At 47.7% G+C, this 21616-nt stretch overlaps 7 protein-coding genes across 7 annotated transcripts; 3 read left to right on the top strand and 4 right to left on the bottom strand.

Annotated features, from left to right (window-relative positions):
- Positions 1 to 442: 442 nt before the first annotated feature.
- Positions 443 to 1857, top strand: K444DRAFT_224130 (uncharacterized protein). Its single transcript, XM_024871177.1, has 2 exons — positions 443 to 918; positions 1068 to 1857. Exons 1-2 carry the CDS (start codon positions 773 to 775, stop codon positions 1642 to 1644), a joined length of 723 nt encoding a protein of 240 aa, XP_024727965.1. The 5' UTR covers positions 443 to 772; the 3' UTR covers positions 1645 to 1857.
- Positions 1858 to 2225: 368 nt separating this feature from the next.
- On the bottom strand, positions 2226 to 3909 carry K444DRAFT_636437 (uncharacterized protein; the record flags this gene model as incomplete). The annotated part of the gene is made up of 2 exons (XM_024883993.1): positions 2226 to 2858; positions 3094 to 3909. The coding sequence occupies 2 exons, from the start codon at positions 3907 to 3909 to the stop codon at positions 2226 to 2228; spliced, it is 1449 nt and encodes a 482-aa protein (XP_024727964.1).
- Positions 3910 to 9199: 5290 nt separating this feature from the next.
- On the top strand, positions 9200 to 9693 carry K444DRAFT_636436 (uncharacterized protein; the record flags this gene model as incomplete). Its single annotated transcript, XM_024883992.1, has 2 exons — positions 9200 to 9601; positions 9673 to 9693. 2 exons carry the CDS (start codon positions 9200 to 9202, stop codon positions 9691 to 9693), a joined length of 423 nt encoding a protein of 140 aa, XP_024727963.1.
- Positions 9694 to 11261: 1568 nt separating this feature from the next.
- K444DRAFT_224112 (uncharacterized protein) lies at positions 11262 to 12424 on the bottom strand. Its single transcript, XM_024871176.1, has 2 exons — positions 11926 to 12424; positions 11262 to 11869 (listed from the first exon to the last, which is right to left on the bottom strand). Exons 1-2 carry the CDS (start codon positions 12146 to 12148, stop codon positions 11418 to 11420), a joined length of 675 nt encoding a protein of 224 aa, XP_024727962.1. The 5' UTR covers positions 12149 to 12424; the 3' UTR covers positions 11262 to 11417.
- A 604-nt stretch (positions 12425 to 13028) lies between these two features.
- On the bottom strand, positions 13029 to 15024 carry K444DRAFT_706893 (uncharacterized protein; the record flags this gene model as incomplete). The annotated part of the gene is made up of 3 exons (XM_024888146.1): positions 14398 to 15024; positions 14235 to 14294; positions 13029 to 13900 (listed from the first exon to the last, which is right to left on the bottom strand). Exons 1-3 carry the CDS (start codon positions 14633 to 14635, stop codon positions 13029 to 13031), a joined length of 1170 nt encoding a protein of 389 aa, XP_024727961.1. The 5' UTR covers positions 14636 to 15024.
- A 243-nt stretch (positions 15025 to 15267) lies between these two features.
- K444DRAFT_546036 (putative UPF0157 protein YqkA) lies at positions 15268 to 15846 on the bottom strand (the record flags this gene model as incomplete). The annotated part of the gene is made up of 1 exon (XM_024876190.1): positions 15268 to 15846. The coding sequence occupies one exon, from the start codon at positions 15844 to 15846 to the stop codon at positions 15268 to 15270; it is 579 nt and encodes a 192-aa protein (XP_024727960.1).
- Positions 15847 to 16755: 909 nt separating this feature from the next.
- On the top strand, positions 16756 to 20085 carry K444DRAFT_636432 (ankyrin; the record flags this gene model as incomplete). The annotated part of the gene is made up of 2 exons (XM_024883991.1): positions 16756 to 17189; positions 17241 to 20085. 2 exons carry the CDS (start codon positions 16756 to 16758, stop codon positions 20083 to 20085), a joined length of 3279 nt encoding a protein of 1092 aa, XP_024727959.1.
- Between the last annotated feature and the right edge of the window lie 1531 nt (positions 20086 to 21616).

Here is a 21616-nt window from a genome sequence, read left to right as displayed (position 1 = left end):
ACTCGTCGAAATCACACGATATGTTTCCCATTCTTGGAAAAGAGCATTTCTTGGCTTCTGCGGTCGTCTCGCCACGGCACGTCCCAGATATCCAGGACATGATGAGATTGGCGAACGATTTGAGATACCCTTATGGCCATTCTCCACGGGCAGAAATATTGGATATGGTGGCGCTGCTCCGCGTGTCCGTGGTATAACGGCAGCATTCAGATAAATTGATTAATCTAATTTAATATCTTCCTGATACAAAGGTTCGCCTCGTGATCTGCCAGATGCTGTTGACAGGGCGAGTGAGAAGGACCTTTCTGCGAGCCGCGATGAGAATATGGTGGGCGGGGCGCGCCCTTTTACGGAACCACAATATTTGAACTAAATTTTCTTATACACTCCAGTTTGATAACTTGACCGCGACTTTAAGTCTCTATAACTTTCTTTAACGGTAGCTAAGTTGACTGAGTCGACTTTTAGGCAGCCACATTAGTAATCTCACCTTCCGGAGATCGCAGCCTGTTTCCTGACAAATGTCTTTTGCGCCCGCACACCATTCAACGTTCCCATCGAATCCTCACGCCCGCGGCGTGGCCTCCAACCTAGCGTACCTATCTTGCTGCATAGATTCTCGAGCCTTCATTCGTCTCCTTCTGGAATAGCCAACTTCGGCGCCACCCCACCCCCCGCTGTGACGGTGCCACCTTCCCCTTCGATCTCAAGCCCGTCAGCGGCGAAGCCACAAGCAGATAGACAGATCAACCACCCAACCATCACGAGTACAATGGCAAAGCTCACGGGCCTTCCGCCTGAGATCAGAAACAGCATCTACGACCTTCTGATCATCCTCGATGAGCCAATCCCAATCGCTTCGCCCCGCAAAGAGCATGTACGGAAGAAGCAAGAACACTCCAGCCTTGCGAGCTTACTGTAGGTGTTTGGGGAGAGCCCCTTTCCTATTTCAGATTGATAAACGATGAATACTCTCAAAAGAGTGCTACGGGCTTCGAGAGACAATTTGTGCTCCTTGTTCCAGCGTTCGTAAGACAATCTGTGAGCAATTACTAACTACCATCAAGGAGAGTCAACAAGCAAATCAATCAAGAGGCAAAGACCCTATTCTACGCACGCAGTACATTCATCGTAGGCAATGGATCCTGGGGTTCAACTTCTCAGGTCAACGTGCAAGCCTTGAAAGAATTCATTAGACGAGTACCCAAGGACTGCATTGCTCTCATTCATAAGATCGAGCTCGACATCTGTCTTGTGCGTTTCTACAACCGACACAGAAATTTCCACCGTGTTCGCAAAGAGGACATCAGCCAACTGGAGATGGTCAGCCGAGCCTTGGCGAAATACTTCAAGGGGCTTGAGTCAGTTTCGGCGGCCATGGTCAATATCATCACTTACCCCCACACAGACAGTCGTGGATGGCTAGAATACCCCATACATGGCAATGTTGGTGTACTCGCGAAACCGATCTGGAAAATCTTGACTTTGCCGGCACTGAAGCAGCTCTATTTTAAGTATGAGAGTTCTCCCGATATCAAGACTTTGGTGGAGGCTGTATTGGAAGGAAATGAGGAAGCAAAAGACAAGGTCAAGATGATGAAGCAAGATGGCAGTATTGTTCCTCTCTTGACGGTTACTCCCTGACTGTTCGATCCTATCGTGGAACAATCTCCTCGTCATCTTCCCGATTCCCTCCAGTTATACAACATTGGCACTTTCTATGGTATTACCATTCTATGCGTCTCGAGTACATTGAATACAAGTCCCACTAGGATAATCTCTCATAACCTTTCAAATGGAGAAACTGGATGTGATTCAGATAGTCCTAATGCGTTAAGAACACTGTATGCGTATGCGTTTCATAGGCAAAATTTTGCCATTTCCCAAGTAATTAAAGATCAAGAAGCTCTTACGCCACTCTATCCATCCTCTCAGCACTCATATCAACTCCTCGTAGAGGAAATATAACGAGGGGGCATCTGAATACACCATAGAGAGAGAGAGGGAACACGCCACTGCCTACTTGTGTGGAATAAGATTTTATGCGGTGGTAGGGATGACTGTTGACAGTCAAGGCAGCCGCGTATCCAAAGAATTAATTGCTAGGAGAGTACCCAGAGGCAAAAGAAAGCTATCCTGAGAAGGGGGAAAACTCATTAAAAGTACAAGTATTTGAAACGCAATATTGTCAATTATTGATGTCCAGAGAGGAAGACCACCGATGACTAACGCCTGCCATAAAGATTATTGATCTTGCCTCCCAAGACTGGCGGCTGACCGGCGGGAATCTGAGCCATACCCTGAGCTGGCTGAGCACTCCAACTATACTGAGATCCACCGTACGGGATTTGGCCATACTGATTTCCGCCAGCATTCTGACTTCCTCCAGAGCCACCGCCTAGTGCTGGAGTGGGCTGGGGATTCTGATTGGCGCATGCAGTGCTCTGAGTCGGCTGAGGATTTTGATTGCCCCAGGCTGAGCTCCAGCTCGAGACCCAGGCTGAACAATGAGGGTCATAAGCTCCCTCAACAACACCAGGAGTCGGCTGACTACGCCAACTCCAGCTTGTGCTCCAAGCCCCACCAGCGGGATTTTGACCTCCCCCAACTGGAGATGGAGTAGGCTGAGTGCCCCAGGATGTAGTCCAGAGAGAGCTCCATGAGGAACCGTGATCGCCACTTCCTCCGACAGGGACTTGGGGGTTGGGATTGCCGCCTTGACCGCTGTCGAAGACTCCTCCAGCTGAGGCGTAAGGATTTCCTCCCACTGGAACTTGGCCTTCTCCAAAAACTCCACTTGTTGAGCCTTCTTGTGGATTTGAATTGGGACCGACTTGAGCTTGAGCACCACCGTAGACCTAGAACCAGTTAGCACCGTAATTTTTTTTTGGGAAAAGCGGAGCCGGGATCCAGTCGGAATGATGAGACACCTTCCAGGCCAGTGGATTAGGGGGCTTAGGCTTTGGGACAAAGAAATGGGGTGTTTACTCCACCAGCAGCTCCCCCCTGAGGATTATGACTACCTCCAACAGGAACCTGACCTCGGATTACACCCCCTGCCGAGCCTCCCTGAGGATTTGGATTTGTACCTACTGGAGGTTGAGCACCTCCATAAATACCACCGGCTGCTCCTCCCTGGAGATTGGGATTGGAGCCGATTGGAGCTGGAGGACCCCCTCCGACAACACCACCGATTGACCCCCCGACGGGAATCTGGTGATGGGGAATTCCTCCAACAGGGGCTTGAGCACCTCCACCAAGGATACCTCCAGCCAACCCTCCTATTGGAACCTGGATATTGGGATTGCTCCCGGCTGGAACTTGAGCGCCTGCGTGAACTCCTCCCGCCAAGCCTCCAAGTTGGCCCGGAGACCCACTTCCAAGAATACCACCAGCTAAACCCCCGATGGGAACTTGAGCACCACCTCCGAAAACTCCTCCAGCTGAGCCTCCAAATGGATGTGGTTCCAGAGGAGCTTGACCTCCAAAGCCTCCTCCAACAGAAGCGTGAAGACCTCCGCCAACTGGCTGACTTCCCATGATTGGAACATGGGAACCCGGTCCCCCAGTTGAACCATAAATATTTCCTACGGCAGGAATTTGGGGATTCTGACCACCCGAGCCTCCTCCAACTGAGCCTTGAATTCCACCTCCTCCTGCTGGACCCTGACCAGTTAGTCCTGGCGATGCTCTTCCAGCAGAACCATGACTGCTCTCAGCAGGGGAGCCAGAGCATGCATATAACTTGAAACATTCGTTAGCCACAATGAGTGAAGTCCCATTTGGGCAAGAAGATGCCTCTGTGGGTGCGGCAAACTTCCATGGCAATTGAGATACTTCCGCAGTGCAGCTTTCGGCAGCGGCATTGCTAGCTAAGAGGGCAAGTAAAGGGATGCTTCGAGCTCGCATATTGCAGAGGTGGTAAAAAAGAAGAAAATAGACAGAGAAAGCTGAAGAGTACGAATCTGTTCAGATGTAATAAGTGTGAGTGCTCTGAAGTTTGGCTTTCATGGCTAATATTAGCCACTACTTATATTACTTTCTTCTTTCACTACACTAGCTTCATTGGCTCTCTACAAAACTCCTCTAATTCTTAGTGCGAGCAAGGGCACATCACAACGATACTTCCAACAATACTGGTGAAGAAACGTACCGGCCATTGTATCACAGCATACGTCGCAAATCTGGTTTTCAGAGTTACGCAGCATCACCACTTCCTCCTAGAGCTCCTGCGTAAACCCTATGTCCACAAAGCAATTTTCACGCACGTTTCCATGCATGCTATAACGGCCGGCTGGGTTCTCTACCTAGTATTCGGCTACTTCAATAAGGATGGAAGTAGCACAGTCATTTGCACAGCAGACAGTGGTACACGTATGCAAATGTGCAAGCCACCTCAGGGGCTACCTTTCTAAGTTTCATCATAGAATTCAACCTTAGTGCTGTAGGCCCACGACGCTGACCATACCCATCCCAGTGCTAGTGATACCCTGTAGAACTGTCGTAACTAGCCCAGCATCGTCTCTTGTCCCATACCGACCAATCTCCGTTTAGAAACCGCGGCAGCGTCTTGCAATAGTCTTCATTTCTATGGAATGGTTGATCCTTGCCCCAGAACAATGCCCGGTGAAAACAATTATGTCTTGTTACAAACACTCGTCCGTTCTGCCAGACTGTTGATCTTTTCCTAACAAATAGTACCTGATTTCAAACCACTGCCTCTTTTTACAACCCACTTCTTGTTTTGTACAACAGAGCGAGAGTTTTGCACTTGGAAACACAGTCATTTTCACTAACACGCAATTCATAAAATTAATATAAAGTCGGGGTCCATTCTAGCGCAACAGTGCAACCAAAAGTTTGGTGAGCGGCCTCTCCGGGGCGTCTAAATGACAGATACTGGGTGTTTTTGATATTGGTCCAGATCTAGGATTTATTCTAGTCTATCCTGTGGCCTCGAAATCCTTTGATTTCGACAGTCTTCTGTCAGACATATAAGCCTTGGTCACGAGGAAAGTTAAAATGAGTCTTAAACTGTCAATAAGTGAGGTCCCACAAGATCCAGCATTATCCAAGAGGCGGGGAAGCTAATACGGAAGCTAAATAACGTGTACTGTAACCTCCCGTCTCGACTTGCCTCATACCCTGGGCCCAATGCAGTGATATGTTGCGTACAGGAAGCGTGTACCGATACAACAAGACCCCACACTCCTAACGAGAACCTCTGCACCTCCCGAGATATCGTTGCACATTTTTGGCTCATGTCTCACGGGATCCGAAAATTTTGAAGAACACCCGTACTGTTCCCCCCCGTTCGTCAATACGAGCGATTGATCAATCGCCCCCTCCCATTGATCAATCGCCCTCCCGATTGATCAATTGTAGCGCCCGATTAATCAATGGGGGGGGGATTACGATTCGGGCTCCACAGTGGGTCCCGATTAATCAATCGATGTCCCGATTGATCAATCGTATAATATTGGGGTTTCGGGGCTAATGGGGCTAAGGGAGCTAAAAGCTTTTACTTACTAGTTCATACTAAATATATCCTTAATTCTATGTTCTTCACTTCGCTTAAGCCTTACTCTTTATGCTATAATATAGATTTCTAATATTTAATACTAAGTATATCCTCAAGTCTAATTTTCTTATTTCGCTTATACCTCACTTATTTATGCTATACCTATAGTATTATATAGTTTATTTAATTTTTTTCTAGGCATTAAGGGAAGTAATAATAGGGGTAAAGACACTTCTCCAGAGCTTCTAGATATATATGGGGCCTTTACTCCCTTATTTTCTAGATACAGTTTATACTACAAGTACCACAAGCACTAATTTACCAAGCATAACCACTGATTTTTATATCTCTTAATTAATTAATTACCTTACTTCTAATATGTCTCTTTTAACCCTTCGTTTATCCCTAACCCCGTATACGCCTCGTTAGCGTATTTATGGGCGAGCAGAGTAATATTTTAATATTACTACTCCAGGAGCTCGTTCGTCTGGCACCTAGTTTTTGCCCTCCCTAATTACTAAAGAGCCTACTAATAATTAGTCTGCCAAAGACGAAGCTGCATGGGATTAGAGGCTTGCTAAGGGGAGTAGTAGGAAAATTCTTACTACTAGGAAACGTATGGATATTAGATAGTGGCTTCAAAATCCTAATGCTCCGCTTCCTGGTGGAACTAAGGCAGAGAAGCGCTACTAGGCTAATATTAAGCACGAATCCCACTTGTACGAGCTTCAGGATAATTAAGTATATCGTAAGGAGTACCACGATACTCGCCGCAATGAGATCCTTCTAGCCCGGTATACTCTTTGCTATAATAATGCCTTTGAGATTTTGACTACTATTCATGAGAAATTAATACATGTAGGTAAGTATTCCCTTAAAGCTACTAATTTTTATACTAATTATATAATAGCTTCTAATACTATATTTGAGTATATAAGACGACTTTGGTATGGCTTATCCCGTAATAATCACGCTTGGATAAGTGCCTATTGTGCTCATTGTAATAAGGAGAAGGCTCAAAAGAATAATACAGGGGTAATACCCATTCAATCTCATTATCCTGGCCAGCGTATGGTTCTGGATTTAATAGATTTCCGTGTAAGTGTTCCCTAAGTCATATGATTTACCCCTATTTTAGCCTTTCCTGTATTTCCTGCATTTCCTGCATTTTTGAGCTTTTCCTGCGATTTTCGCGATTTTCGCGATTTTCGCGAAAATCATAAAAATCGCAATTTTTATCTATACCACTTACTAATATTATTATAGCATGATCCGGATAAAGAATATACGTGGATCTGGCAATTGAAATGCCATTTTTCCAAGTTCGTTTGGATCCGTGGGCTTAAGGCTAAGACTGCGGACGAAGCTGCGGATGAGCTTATTAAATGGCTAAATAATAATGGGTATATTGCTATTCTAGCCTGTGATAATGGGGGCGAGTTTAAGGGGAAAGTAATTAAGGTTTGCAAGAAGAGAGGGATAAAGATTATTCGCGGACGAGCTTATTACCCCCAATCTCAGGGCTCTATTGAGGTTACTAATCGAATCTTCAAGAAACGACTGCGGGCCGTACGAGCGGATACTGGTATCCAATCTTGGATATAATTACTTCCTTTGATTATATGGGTAATTAATACTACGGCTATATCTGCCCTTCCTAAGGGTAATACGCCGTACGAGGTCTGGTTTGGACGAAAGCCACCTACTAATTTCCTGAATTATAAGGAGAGTGCTTGCCGTATACGTATAGCCTTAGGAGAGAGGGAAATTAATATTAATGAGAGTGGTGCTTCTGAATAATTATCTACTATTAAGGTTTAAGGAGAAGAAGAGAATGGAGAGAATAGCTTATTTGTTAATGAGGAAGCAGAACAGGAGGAAGTAGCAGAGGAGATAATTTTATCTAAACTAACTAAGAGGATTACGGAGCATATAAAGAAATAGTAAGAGAAGATAGTAAAGAGGGCTAGTACTAAAGCTCTTGAATATGATATTCAGGAGATCGCAACCCTATAGATCCCAAAGTAATATTGATTTAGTACAGAAATGGCTCGGATTCCAGTGAGAGTTCTGGAAAAGACTTCAAAGGTATGTAACTTATGAGGATATACTTTTGGCTAAAGCTAATTAAAAACAGGGCTACCGGTTGACTACTAAGCATGGTGAGCTTATAACCCTCTGGCCGCATAATACTCTTAATAAAGTTGCTTTATAATTAACTTATCCTGATTTGCCTATTACTGGTGCGGCCTACAAGAAAGACAAAATTACCCTCCCTAAAGCAGTGGCAAAGGAGAATAACTGGGGTTCAATTTCGTCAGTTCAGAAGGCTGGAAGGGTATCTGAGAGAGCAAAGAAGAGAGTAGCTATTGAGCAAGCACGTGAGGATGGAGCTAGAGAAGGGGAATCAGGTGAACAAGTGGGTGTGAGGGTACCAAAAAGGGCTAGGGTAGCTATAAAAGCACCTAGACGAAGTGGGAGGCATGTATAATAAAGCTTGATTTGGGTGAAGTATACTAATATATACTGCTTTTGCCATTCCCGAAACCTCAATATTACCCGATTGGGCAATCGGGGTCCCGATTGATTAATCGGGACCCACTGTGGAGCCCGAATCGTAATCCCCCCCATTGATTAATCGGGCGCTATGATTGATCAATCGGGAGGGCGATTGATCAATCGCTCGTATTGACGAACGGGGGGTATCAGTACCACTGTTCCGGAAACTCGCATGGTGGAGGCGGGTACCTGGAGAAGTGATACCAGTACTCAATGTTGCATCATCTAACTACTATTTCAAATTGCGCCGTGTGAAATGCGCAAAGTGTGGAGTAGCTGTGTAATGTGAAGTGACGTCGACGATTGGAAGACAAGGGGGGAATTCGGGGCCAATTGCTGGCCGAACCTCTTTACTAACACCAAGTTAACTTTTGTATCGCAACCACTTAACATCAATAACGGAGTGAATCGGCTCTCATACTACATACACCCTCTCCCGTACTCTAATTAGTGGCTGGTTCTTGGGCCTCAAGTATTTCTACCCTCGAGCTGCTGTAGCATCTGCACAGAAATCTAATGTTCGCCCCAGGCCGCGGCCGAGCTGGTTCAAGCAGAAGTGTAGGACAAAAAAGACTCAATTGGCGCATCGAAGCATCTATTGGTAGTACCATGGTAGTTTTCACCTCTGAAGAAAGTATAACGTGATACAGGAGAAAGTACATACAACATAACACAAATTTCAATAGTCCTCAGACTGACATCACATGTTACTTGTTCTTCAAGTTTAACTTTTTGGCTTCACAACATCTTGTCAGATGAGTTCAAGTTAGGGCAAATCACATTAGATCAGGGTAAATGCATGGTATTGAATAAGTACCACGGCGGATCGGGAAGGTACGTTGAGGTATCACGCAATATACACAGAGGTTACCATCTTTAAGTCAAACGTTTGAGAGGCGGCTTTGGACTGCAAAGCAGAATATGGCAAAACAAGGCCAAAAGAAAAGAATATAAAAAGCCTTCTCCATCCCCGTGGTCAAGACAATTGCCAACCATCAACAATTTCGGACCAACACTTCCCACGAAAACCTCAAACATAATACTCTCAAATCCACCCCAAAGTAAGTCTAGAGGTTCGGGCAATGAACACTGGCTAATTGCTACTCCCAGGACAGCACCATGAAGTTCTCTCTTGTTTCCATCCCACTTGCCATGTTGGCTTCAATTGCCGTAGCCCAATATCCTCCTCAAGGCTACCAGCAGCCCCAGCAACCCCAGCAGTACTCGGGCTACCAGCCCCAGCAATATGGAGGTTACGGACCACCACCTCAACAGTGTATCGGAGGGGTTCAACCAGGCCAATTCCCAAACATCCCAGACTATGAGGTCGCTGACTGGTTCGGTTGCGCCCACGACTGGGTGAAATCGATGAACGATGGAGCCTCTGGCTCTGCACCCGCTTGCAGTTTCTACAGCTGCCTTCAAGACAAGGCGGCCAAGTACCAACGAGGAGGTACAATGGCTGCTGCTGGTAGACTCTTGACTCCCATCTGCACCCTTGGCGGCATTGGCGCTGGTCTGGTATGTTAACTTACTTGTCTTGATTTTATTTCCTTCTTGAGCTGGGAGGGAGTGATATTGACTATGGTTAGATTCCGGGACTCCACCTTTAATCTCCCATGCAATCGTCAAAAGCTAGAAGGCTTGCAACAACACCTTTCTGCAACGAGCGAACTGCCGAGGAATCGCTGTGGTAATGTGTGGGGTCGTTCTGGAGGTTGATGGAGAAATGGATCGTTGGGCCTTGGTATGGGTTTTCCCTGTCTTTCAAAGACAGTTTTCCCTATACCTTTTATGTGAATGCAGAGGTTATCGTCCACTTCTTGTTGCGGTCTAGTCTTTTGTTTAATGCAATGTTGAACTTTAGTCCATGCTTCTCCTCCTCCGAGCTTTACTGCACCCACTTCAGGGGTAAACTACGTGATATCATAAGAATAAGATCTCTAATATGGACGTATGGTTATATGCACACCGCAGAGTGTCCCGTATAATGCTTCGTTAAGACTACTTCGCCTTTGGACAGCGAGTGTCCTGTCTCCTTCCGGCAAATATCCTTCTTTTGGGAGGATTTTATTCTCCTGCTTTTCGATCTCTATTCCCTCGGCCTTCTTCTCAATATCCGGGATCCGCTCAAGCCTTCTGTTCAAAGAGATTTTATCCTGTGGAAATTAGCGGAGACAACGGCTTAAAGTGACGGGAATACAGGGCATAGGCGCATGTTTAAGACTCTCAGGGCACTATAAACCCAATTTCCACCATAATTAACTACTAAAACCAGTTATATCTCCAGGCCTCTGCCCTAAAGGCGCGCTGTATAGGCAAGGTTGCGGAAGACATTCAAGGTTGTAGCGTTACTGTCAAGGTAATTATAGCGCTCGGGCGCTATTAGTGTGGCTTTTATAGGGCTCTTTAACGGGGTTTCCCCTATAAGTACAGGGGACAGATCTTGAAAGGTATGGTACCCCTTGTAAATGTCTCACGGCATTAAATTAGGGCGTAAGGCCTGTAGTTATAGAGTTTTGTAGCGGGTATAAACCGTTAAATCGCATGTATTAGTGCCTTCAGAGCCCTGAACCTGCTCGTATGCCCTAATTCCCGTCACTTTGTGCCGTCATCCGCGTATTAACATGTCCGCCAGAATTGGTCAACACTAATTACTCCAAGAGACTTGATTCACATTTTGCTTTTTTGAAGCACGCTAATTTGTGTACGCCGTTGTGAGGATAATTGTTGTATTCTTAGGGAGGCTTGTGCTGGGCGTTATTAGGTAGAGCGGGAACTCGGTGTTAAAAGCACGGAACTCATTGTAGTGTGATGTCCCTGTCAACCTGGCTAGATATCGTGGGCTTTCTTGAATTATGCAAAGGTGCCCGTTCACATATTTGAAAAATCATACTACTCACCAATTTCCCCAAACCCGGAACAGCGCTCTATGGCGCTGTATTATTTAGCCTCGCATCCACGAATTGGCCACTAGAGCAAACGCTGCCAAACCGCGTGCAGTAGCGCTTCCGTGGGAAAGCTTCCCAAATAATAAAATTAGCGTAAATTTGCATTTAAGGGGTGTCTCTTTGTGGGGTACATTGCAAGGGACATGGAGAAAATTACTAACGTATATCCTGTCTGACCTTTAAGTGATACTTCACGTTTTAAAATGAGAATCACCATGGATAGAGAAAAAGGTGCATTAGGATTTACAATCTCACATCTAACTGCCTTGCCTGAACTGTTCTTCAACACCAAAGCTCCCTATTCCCCAAGACCCCAAGCAAAGTCCCACAGGCTCTTTGCACACGACACCGTCCTACCTTCCCAGTACCCCAACTCATCCAAACCCTCACAACAAAAACGCCATAACCGAACCACCCAACCTCACCAGCGCCATCCCACCCAACCTCAACGCCTCTCCCGCATTCTTCGTAGGACTCGGCGTCGAACTCTCACTTACCGTCCCAGTCCCCGCCCCCGTCTTTGTCTTACTCGGCGTAGGGCTCGCCGTCGTCATCGTCATATTACTGCTCATTGTCGTCGTCGCCAAACTGCTTGTACTATTCGCTACCGTAATCGTGCTCGTCGTCTGCGTTGTTTGTGTGACTGTGGTATCTGTAATTGTTGTGGTAGAGGAAAAGCCGGCGCCGACGCCTCCGCTGATGTAGAATTGACTCGAGTACTGAAAATCTGAAGCCCCATCCAGAGTCAGGTTTACGCCGTAGGAGGCGAAGGAGCCGATGTTTGGCGGAATGGGCCATGCGTAGGTGGTGGGTGCGCCGGGGGTGTTGTCGATGTGTGCTGAGGGGTGTATTAGTTTGTTGACTGATGGCGGGAGGAGAAGGGGAGGGAACTACCAGCAATGACAGTTACAGGCGCGAGACCCTTTGCGCTCGTCCCTCCGACTAAAGTGAGTGATATCCTTCCTCCTGTCTTTGTAGCATTCCATGCAATTGGTAGTACATCTCCGACTTTGTACTTCGATTGATCGAGCGGGCTGAAGAAGGGATCGAAGCCGGGAGTTTGGGCGAGAGCGGCGGTCGCGAAGGCAAGAACCTGAACCAAAAATGACGCGCGCATTTTGATTGACAAGACTAGGTATTTACAAAATCTAACTGTTGAAAGAGCAACGAGTGACGAATAACTCAAGTGAGGGTATTCTGCGATATATAAAATGAGTATTGCTGAACACGGGAGGCGAACGGCTGAAGGTATCGTGAAACGGGGGTATTGTTTGTTTTAAAGGCGCCTTCAATTTTCCCATTTTACCCCGCCCGCCAAAGAGGTCTCCCACACGAGCGGCACGGCAAACGCAAAACCACTCGGCATGCAGCTCGGGCACAGTTCTGGGGCAACGGCTGTGGGGCTTGCGATTGGACAATGGAGATAATGAATAAATGAAGCCATCGTGAGATTTGAAATTTAAGGCTTTACCCTACATCGAGACTTGATTTGGCATGCCTGTCATGTCTGGTTCCTGCATTAGCTGGGATAAGGGGAAAGTGAACTTCTTGCCCCAAAACGCCAGGTTTCTGATTGTGGAGGAGATAAATCATCCAGAAGAATTTCCTCCCGTTTCAGTTAAGCTTATTTTACCCCTGAAATAGGGAGTCGGCACGTGATTACCCCTCATTCTCAGTTCTCGGCCTGGCCCACCATGATCATGATCACTCGGCAACACTTGAAACCCTGCACGCATAACGAACGGGACTTGGGCCCAATAATAACAGAGAGCAACTTTTGGATTCCTCACAACAAGCAATTGGGTATGGTACGGGCAAACCAAACTCTTCCGTCCATGCATTCCGCTTGCAAGGTAGCTTTGCAGCAATTGCCGAACGCCAAGCACTTATCACAGTAAGTTACAGCAATCAAACGACATCAAATGCCTTCCTTCCGACTGTTTAACCCGAAAAGGAGTTTCTAAAAACTGGAAACCGGGGAAATCGCGAGGCAGTCACTAGAAATCGAGATCGATGAGATCCGATGACTCCGAGAACGCCTTCTTCTCCGCGAGCGAAATCAGTTTTTCCTTTGAGCTATCCACGGGCTCTGAATCGCTCGATACAACATTGGGTTGTGTGTTTGACGTGTCTGAGAAGTTGTATTGAGCGCAAATCGTGCCAGTATTTGCATATAGGACATATGAAGATGAGGACTGGTTTTCCAGCGCGCTGTTGGCAGAATCGAGCGAGAAATTGCTAGCCGCACCATCTTCCTCCACCAACAAGGCAGCCGGGGGCTTCCAGTCATGCGGATTGTCGAGGTAAGGTCGCAGCTCGGTCGCACATAAACTCATGATGCTGCCATACATATCGTCGAGAAGGTTTCTGAGAGTCTCCGATTGAAGCTCTGCCAAGTGCTTCCGAGCTGAACCGTAACCTTTCGCCCATCCCTTGTGGTCCCTTTCGTAATCTTTCGTGGTCGTCATGACTGTTAAAGAGAACTCTTTTTCGTCGCCTTCGCAATCACAACGCGTCCAAAATGTGGCAGCGTTCGAAATGTGCTCAAGTACTTCGGAAATACCCTCAAATCGTCGAGATATCTCCGTTGGGTTGTGCAGAAATTCGTTGAGAGAGTGGCAATGCGGACAGTCGCAATCCACAGGTGTCCTAGCCCAATTCGGTTGAGCAGCTGGCTCCTTTCCGACGTACTCAACAATGTAAAGACTCGGGATTCGCCGGAACAATTGCTGGAATGGCGAACCTTCTACCTTGATGCCTTTTCCTGCAATATTGCAAGAATAATTTTCAGAAGTGGCATGTAGACATCGTCGAAAAGATGTGCGGGATTGTGATATGTCTCGCATCTGCATGCAGCCTCGCTCGATACCTGAACGATAAAGTCATCTAATTCATTGTGAAACCCAAGTGTGGTACAATTGCACAGCAAGAAAGCAATATCACCGCCAGCTGCTTTCACGTAACGTTGGTAGCTCTCCAAGCGCTTCAGCGTCTGGGGATAATAGGTATAGGCGAGAAAGTCGAGACTGAAATCTCCGACAACATGGGAGATGCAGGCGTGGAAAGAAATGGGGGGGGTCACCTCTCTTCGGATTCTGGTAGAGAATGCCAAGCTTTCCACTGCCTCATAGTTCTAATGATCCACTTGCAAATTTGTTCGAGATCTTCGCGGTATGTTGTATCGCCTGGGTTGCTAGACATACCGTCAATCAGACAATCAATCATCGTCATTATCTGCTTCTCGTGATCCCGGTCATCTGAGGCTGGACCCAACAAAAATGCATGTCGGTAGTTCTTGGGAGTGAAAACAAGGGCCTGGGAGCTTGGCTCAGCCGTGAAGAAAGACGGGAAGAAGAAAGTACTTACCATTTGGGGGTGGATAGACATGTGCAGTAAACCCATTCCTGTGTTTATTATACCCAGCATACTCCTCCTTGCCGGGCTTTGACATTCTGAAAGGTACGCTTCGAATGAAAAAGCTTTCATCGTAATTCAACTTCTCGGCAACCTGATGACCATCCAAGTCAACAACTCTTGTCAATGGCATTCTCTCGGATTTGCGTCCCACTATTTCGTGAATTGTCTCCAGATCGCTGTGCACCATGGATTCAAGGTCGTCTCCATCAAAAAGCTGGTAATCTCCACTCAACTTCCGTTCGATGTTTGCCAGATACAAACAGATTCCGCACTCCTCGCTGGCCGCTCGTATATATTGAACAATCGTTTGATCTCGGCCCCTTGAACCATTGAACGAAAGACTAGACTCGTTTTACTGGTGTTCGAGCAAGAAGGCAAGATCAGTGGGCAAGGAAAAATAATTCGTATCCATATAGTTCCGCCACATTCAAGAGCCCTGGTATTGTCCCCATTTCAAAAGCTGGATCGAGAATGCTCCAGCATCGCCACGAATCCATGGTTTCTTAGGCCTAGCAGATTGTCCAGACCAATGTCTGTTCATGTTGCTCTAGAATGTTCCAGGTATACTGAGCAAGTTCGCCCTATCCCTGCAGCAGACAGGCCGCCCTCGCAAGCTTCCAGCAGTCTTGCTCAGACCTTGAAACAACCCAGGAAGATTGTAGATGGAGCACAAACGTGTTCCAAAGCCTGAACGAAGAGTAGGGGGGACTTCGGTGGAGGCGACAAACGCAGTGGGGAAATTCCTTGATGAGAGGTGATGGCTTCGTGGTGCGATGAAAAGTTTTCTGCCTGGTAAGGGAGGTGCTTCCAATCTTGTCTTCACTTGTTGGCCTTCCTCACCTCCTCCAACTCCTCCTCGTTCCAACCAGCACCCTTCAAGATCTTCAACAAGATGTCATTCTTCCCTCTGCAATACTCATCAACATCCTGCACCTCTCTGGTCGCCAACTGCTGCTTCACATCCCCATACTCCTTCCTCAACTCGACGTCTTGCGTCAGCACCCGCTTCAAATCCCGATGATTTTTCAGTGCGGCGCTCCCCTCGAGAACGACATAAGTATTTCTTCTCATCGCTTTAGATTTGTCAATCAAGCCAGTCGCTGCTTGCGAGTGTTCATGTCCTGGTTGTCGAAAGGCAACGCGACCTGGGACACCCATCTCTCCGAAGTCGACGTACCCCGCAGCAATCGGCGCATCTCTGGTAGCAGCGAGAGTGTTGGGAGTCACGACAATGTCGATATCAAGTACTGGTTTTGCGGACAGGCCGGGGATTGATGTACTGCCCACATGCTCGATGGACAAGACTGGGACGTCCTTGAGAATCTTGTGAAGATCATCTCGGACTCGAGCGAATTCAGCTTCCCAAGCGGGGTTGTGCGGCTCAATGACTACCTTCATTGTTTGAGACTTGAGCGAGGGTCAGCGTGGAAGGTGACAGGTTTTGATTGTGTTAGGATGATGAAATGGGCAGTCCTTTCGTCTTCTTGAGATACGGCTGTGAGGATCAAAATACCAGTGGCTGCAGGGTTGTTCCCAGTGAGTGGTTCGCTCCAGGGGCTCAACGCTAGCCTTTCGGGGATTTCTCATCCCTGCGGCGGATAGAAACAGCCGCATGCTGTCCTGTGTCCCGGATCAAGGTTCGACATCGACCGAACTTGGAGCTGTTAGAATGTACGTTTGTGATCCAAGATTCAAGAAGTTCGAAGGCGGATTCTCAATGTACCGTGTGTCGAAGGAATCTTTGACCACAATGGCCCAGCCCGACTTGGGACATTGAGGCTGTGCCGCTTTCTCTGTCCCTCGCGAGTCATGCAAATGCCTCTCAAAACATTCCCTCCTTCAGTACTAACAGAACCACCATTCTCTTCGGCTTTGATCACATCTTCGATCGCCGTGTTGAAGGATCATCTTCCCAGACTCTGGGAAAGAAAACAGAGGAGTGAAGATGATGAAGAAGAAGCTCATGACGGGATCGAAATACGGGTACGGACGGCGTTGGGACGGTAGTGAAATGAGGTGGCTTGAAGGAAGGGACGTCCAGATCAACCATTCCTAATTGGTTGCTTATCGCTGGGAATGGGGAAAGCTTTGGCGTTGTCTCTGCCCCTTTTGTTTTCTTTAGCGCAGATCGCTGACAAATTGGCCAAAAGAAGATGAAGGCTGAAGATGATACACGAGGCGGCACAGGGCTTCACTCTCGACTTCCTCCGACCTCACCTTCCATCGTCTCCTCTTCGTTCGAATTCTTCTTCGACATCCATCCGCCGATCATATCAGACCATGGAATCTCAACCTTCTAGGTAACCTATGGAAGCAGTCGCCATCGCGGGGCTGGCTGCGACAGCCCTGGAGATTGCGGGGCTCATAGGGTCAACGATACAAGGCCTGCACTCGCTGAAGGGCAATTTTCAAAATGCCGACAGTACGATTCGGCAGCTCATCAGTCAGCTTTCAACCATCAAAGCTGCTGTCTCTCAGATTTGTGACTGGGCAGAGTTCAATTCAGATGGCTCTCCCAAGGGGACGGAATTCATGAATGGACTCAAAGTTACGCTTGATGGATGTCAAGCTCTGATGCAGGTTCTCTCGGCGGAAGTGAAAGATCTGGATGTGCTGCAAAGGCCACTCGATTTGAAAGATGATAGAGAGATTTCTTGGAATGTTGCCACGATGAAACATCGGAGCATGCTATTTGGACAAGTACAGGCATTATTGCAGCTCTTTCTGACCGCAGGTCAATGGTAGATTTTCTTCCCCACTTTTCCCCATACTGTTCGCTCACAATTTCAAAGTTCAGATGCAGCTTCACAGTCACATCTCCTTGGGTTGAGGGAAAATAAGAAGCTGCTTCAAACAGTTGAAGAAGACACAAGATCACTTCGCAAACCTCAAAGTCCCAACCGCTCGCCTGCGACTCTAACTGTCCGGTTCGCAGCTGACACAGCTCATGCCACTGGGACCCGGAGGAGGTGGACGCGTTTTGAGAAATCCAATCCCACGAAAACAAGGCCGCAACGGCAGGACCCCGCATCAACTGATGAAGGATATGAGACCGATTCACCTCGCGGTTCCCGCCGTTCTCGGACGTGGTCTTCGATGTTGTCTCGCCAGGGGACGCCAGACTCAGAAGTCAAAGTTCGCCTAGGCGAGAGAAACTCGGATCAGCAATTATTAACCGGGTATAGTGTAAGTATATTTCACTCTCCCGGCGATGGCTCCGAGTCCACCACGGATTCTAAGCCATTCGGGCGTCGCTGGTTATCAGCATCGAAAATTCCAGATTCGACGTCTTCAATGGAGACATTTTCTGGCTCGTCCAAGAAATTCTGGTCCGTTCGGTTGTCGCGTTTAAATACCAGGACTTCCACATTGAAAGCGGAACCTGTCTCCGACGTCTCTCGAGTTGCCCCGTCTCATGTACGCAAACGCAGCGAGCAGTTCAAAGCACGTCAACGTATTGTTTTGGCTTCCGTGGATAGTGGTGAAGCACCGCCAATTATCAAAGCCGCTCAAGCTGGGTCACGATCCAAGGTAGAAGCTATGTTGGACAAGGGCGAGAACATTGAAACATGTCACCTTCCCACGAAGCGCACAGCTCTTGCAGTTGCATGTCATTGTGGGAATACCGGGATGGTGGGACTTTTGATCAACCGTGCAGCCAAACTGAACGCCCGGGACATGGATCTGTCCACTCCTCTACATCTGGCAGCTTCCCGGGGTCATCTCGGAGCCGCCGCGCTGCTTCTGGACGAGTTTGTTGGAATCGAGTCGCGAGACAATCGCAAACGAACACCATTATGGGTAGCGGCAGAAGGTGGGCACATCAAAGTCGTCGAGTTGCTCTTAAACAAGGGAGCCAGGGTCAAGACTCGTGCCAAAGATCAGTTGACCCCATTACATGCCGCAGCCAAAGGAGGCCACGTGGAGACTGTCGAGTTACTGCTTCGACACGATTCACACATCGAATCGCGAGATGTTCATTTCAATACCGCGCTTCATTATGCTTGTGATTATGGCCATCTACCGGTTGTGGATCTCCTCGTACGGAAGGGGGCCGACATCGAGTCAATTGGAAAAGATTCAAGGCTTCCTCTCACGTTCGCTGCTGCGTCTGGGCATCTAGAGATTGTTGTCCTGCTTTCGAAGGAGGCATCTCTCCAAGGCACCGATGATGAAGAAAGAAATGCATTGCATTATGCAGCGGCAAATGGCCACGTCGAGGTCGCTGGATTCCTCTTGGGAAGCAAAGTCTCCATTCATGCTGTCGATGCAGGTGGCTTAACTCCAATTCATCAGGCCGTCATTGCCTCTCACTTTAATGCTGTTGAATTTCTGCTCAAGAAGAACGCGACTTTGGAAGTCCGATGCCGTGCTGGACGAACGCCGTTACATTACGCTTGCGATTCTGATAATGCAGACATCGTGCGACTCCTTCTCGGCGCTGGCGCAAAAGCAGAAGCAGAAATACGGGGAGACAGTCGGCGACCTATCCATGTTGCCGCTGCCCGGGGTTCCGTGGAGACAATCGGTGTTCTTTACCAGCACGGCGTGGCGATGGATGCCCGAGACTCCGTGGGACATCGACCCCTCTCCGTTGCATGCCACCACGGCCATGTTGATGTCGTCAAGACGTTCTTGTCTCTCCGGCAACCTCTCACCATGGCCTTCAAAGATCGGCCTGATCACGACTCTCCACTCTGTGTCGCTGCCAAAGCCGGACATGTCAGTGTTGTTGGACTGTTGATCCGGAGGGGAGCAACGTTAAATCAAAGAGATGAACATGGATTTACACCACTTTATTACGCCGCACATTACGGACGACCCCAGACTCTGAATATACTGATCAATGCTGGTGCTGAGTTTCTGGACGATGAAGCGGATGAATCTTTGCCCATGCGGGACAGGATCGGTTTTGCCAAGGATGTCTCAGAAGATAGGAAGCACGGAGTCCGTGAACTGCTTCTGATCGCTGAGAGCAAAATGAGCTCAAGAATAAGCTCAACAACCAACTCGCAGATGAGCTTCATCAGAGAGCAAAGCACAGATTGCGGTCTCATACATGTACCGGAACTCTCCTCTCTACCAACTCATCACCAACCATCGACCTTAAACCTTCCCGAGTTTAGGCTCACGACACTCGAGATCCCAGAAAAGGAAGACTCGTACACCGAATCCCCCAAATCACCAACCTCAATCTTCTCAGCCCAATCCCTACGCTCCAAATCCTCCGTCGCCTCTCTCTTCTCCACCCGCTCCCCATCCCCCGTAAGGTCCGCTACCTCCTCACCGCCCACCCAAAGCCTCCCAACCCCGGTACACAAACCTCCACCACTTCCTCTTCCACCTGCCTCCAAATTCAAACCAAAATCTAAATCAAACCTCTCGCCCACATCCACAAGCAAGAATTCGCATCTTTCTACCCTCCTTAGCGACGGGGCAGGATTAAAGATTTCGCATAGGGACTCGAGTTTAAGGCCTGCGAGATCGATGCTCTTGCCTTGCGGTTTCACAAGGGATAATTCGCCGAACAGGATGAGCCATGTGGGGGACCTGATGGCCGAGGAACAGAAGGTACAGGAACTTGGGGGTGGGGAGATTTACGAGATGGGGAAGGGGGAGGTTTATGAGATGGCTTAGGGAATGTTGGGTAAAATAGGGGCGTTTTAATGGACACGGAGGGGAGGGGTTTTGAGATGTATAAAATGAAGGAACGAAAACTTGAATGGAATGTATAATATGTAGTACTAATAGCATGGGAGACAATATTTCCAAAAGTCCTTCTCCCATCGTCTAATGCCTCTTCATACCAACACTAAAGTAATTCTGGCTCGGTGATCCTTATCACAATGAATCTTCACGTCGCCCACACTCTTATCCTTCCAGTCCTTCATATGAATACTCTGACTACACCATTCCGCCTGGTCTCCAGTATAGAACTTGAAGGAGAAATCGTGGGTCGAAAGCATATAATGCGCATTCTTGAGTCTAGATGGAGAGGGGAGGCAGACCCATGTTTTGTTGTGCTGCCCAATGTGTATATCGTGGCAATGGTCGTGGGAAGATGGATGCGTCGTCTTCAATGGCGAAGGTGGGGACGGGTTGGATGTGCGGTTGGGTGGCGAGGAAGCCGCTGGTAGGGCTTCTGACAGTGCAAGAATGGTGCGGGTTTTAAGGGGCGCAGTGTTGGTGGGGCATTTTCTGGATGTTTGCCTTTATCACTCAAGATATAGAGGAGGTGAAGAAAATACTCACGATCGTATTCATATGGGTCGGATTGAAGGTCAATTCACGATTCGAAGCTGACAACTCATTCAAGTGTGAATTAGAATGCAAGCTTCTACAAATCAAACTGCCTCCCAAGCTTTCATATAAGCGGTTCTGGTTGCATGGTTATCATGAGGTTTTGAACTCATGTGATGTGTCATGTGTTTTCATAGGTTGTTGCAGGAAAATCATTTTTTTTACTGAGTACAGCCAAGTCACAGTTTGCGCGAGTCACCTCTAACTGCGGGAATATCTATTCCGAAGGTTCCAAGTGCTTGGGTAGTGTGTAAAGTCCAAGGAGAGAGGGGCGTCGGAGAGGCATGACATAATTCAGCCAATCCGTGACTGACACTGATTACTATCGAGGAAGGATGGAGAAATACTTCTAATAGTTGGTTTAAATAACGAATACAACCAGTAATGAAGGAACGGGCGCAATCACGGCTAATAGTGAAAACTTAGAATGAAGATTCTATTGTTCCCCGGACTTACGAGGACATGGTGGGAGGGTGTGAGTGGGACGGTGTATGAGAGGAGGTTTAGATATGATAGTTTTAGTGATACGGCAACGGCTTGGTATAATTGGGGTGGCTTTTAGGATTCCAACCTTGTTAAAGTCGAGGTTTGGAAGAATTCTCATATAGACAGCCTCTGGAAGGCGAGAAAAAAAGGGCAATCGTTTGCAATGCTAACGGCTAGCGGAAATTAGGCAGGATCATCAATTGCAGGAACCCACACTGTGGCGGACTTCGGCAAACTGCGGACACAAGTTTCCATGCTGCCTGGATATTCTGAAAGAAACTGGTTAACCCACTAATACCACTGAGATTTTCCACCTCTGCTTCCTACTCCAATTTCACCAATAGCTCTTTCAAGTGTGCCAAGGCCATCACTCCTTCGTATC

This window comes from Hyaloscypha bicolor (assembly GCF_002865645.1).
Source record: "Hyaloscypha bicolor E unplaced genomic scaffold K444scaffold_182, whole genome shotgun sequence".
NCBI lineage: Eukaryota > Fungi > Ascomycota > Leotiomycetes > Helotiales > Hyaloscyphaceae > Hyaloscypha > Hyaloscypha bicolor.
The sequence above is the reverse complement of the archived record's forward strand: the minus strand, read 5'-3'. Positions and strand labels throughout refer to the sequence as shown.

Bases quoted from the DNA above. Each gene is read 5' to 3' on its own strand.
- K444DRAFT_224112 (XM_024871176.1), bottom strand. From the start codon at position 12,148: ATGCGCGCGTCATTTTTGGTTCAGGTTCTTGCCTTCGCGACCGCCGCT. The intron at 11,870-11,925 runs GTAGTTCCCTCC...TACACCCCTCAG, and splicing joins GCCTGTAACTGTCATTGCTG to CACACATCGACAACACCCCC.
- K444DRAFT_224130 (XM_024871177.1), top strand. From the start codon at position 773: ATGGCAAAGCTCACGGGCCTTCCGCCTGAGATCAGAAACAGCATCTAC. The intron at 919-1,067 runs GTAGGTGTTTGG...ACTACCATCAAG, and splicing joins TCCAGCCTTGCGAGCTTACT to GAGAGTCAACAAGCAAATCA.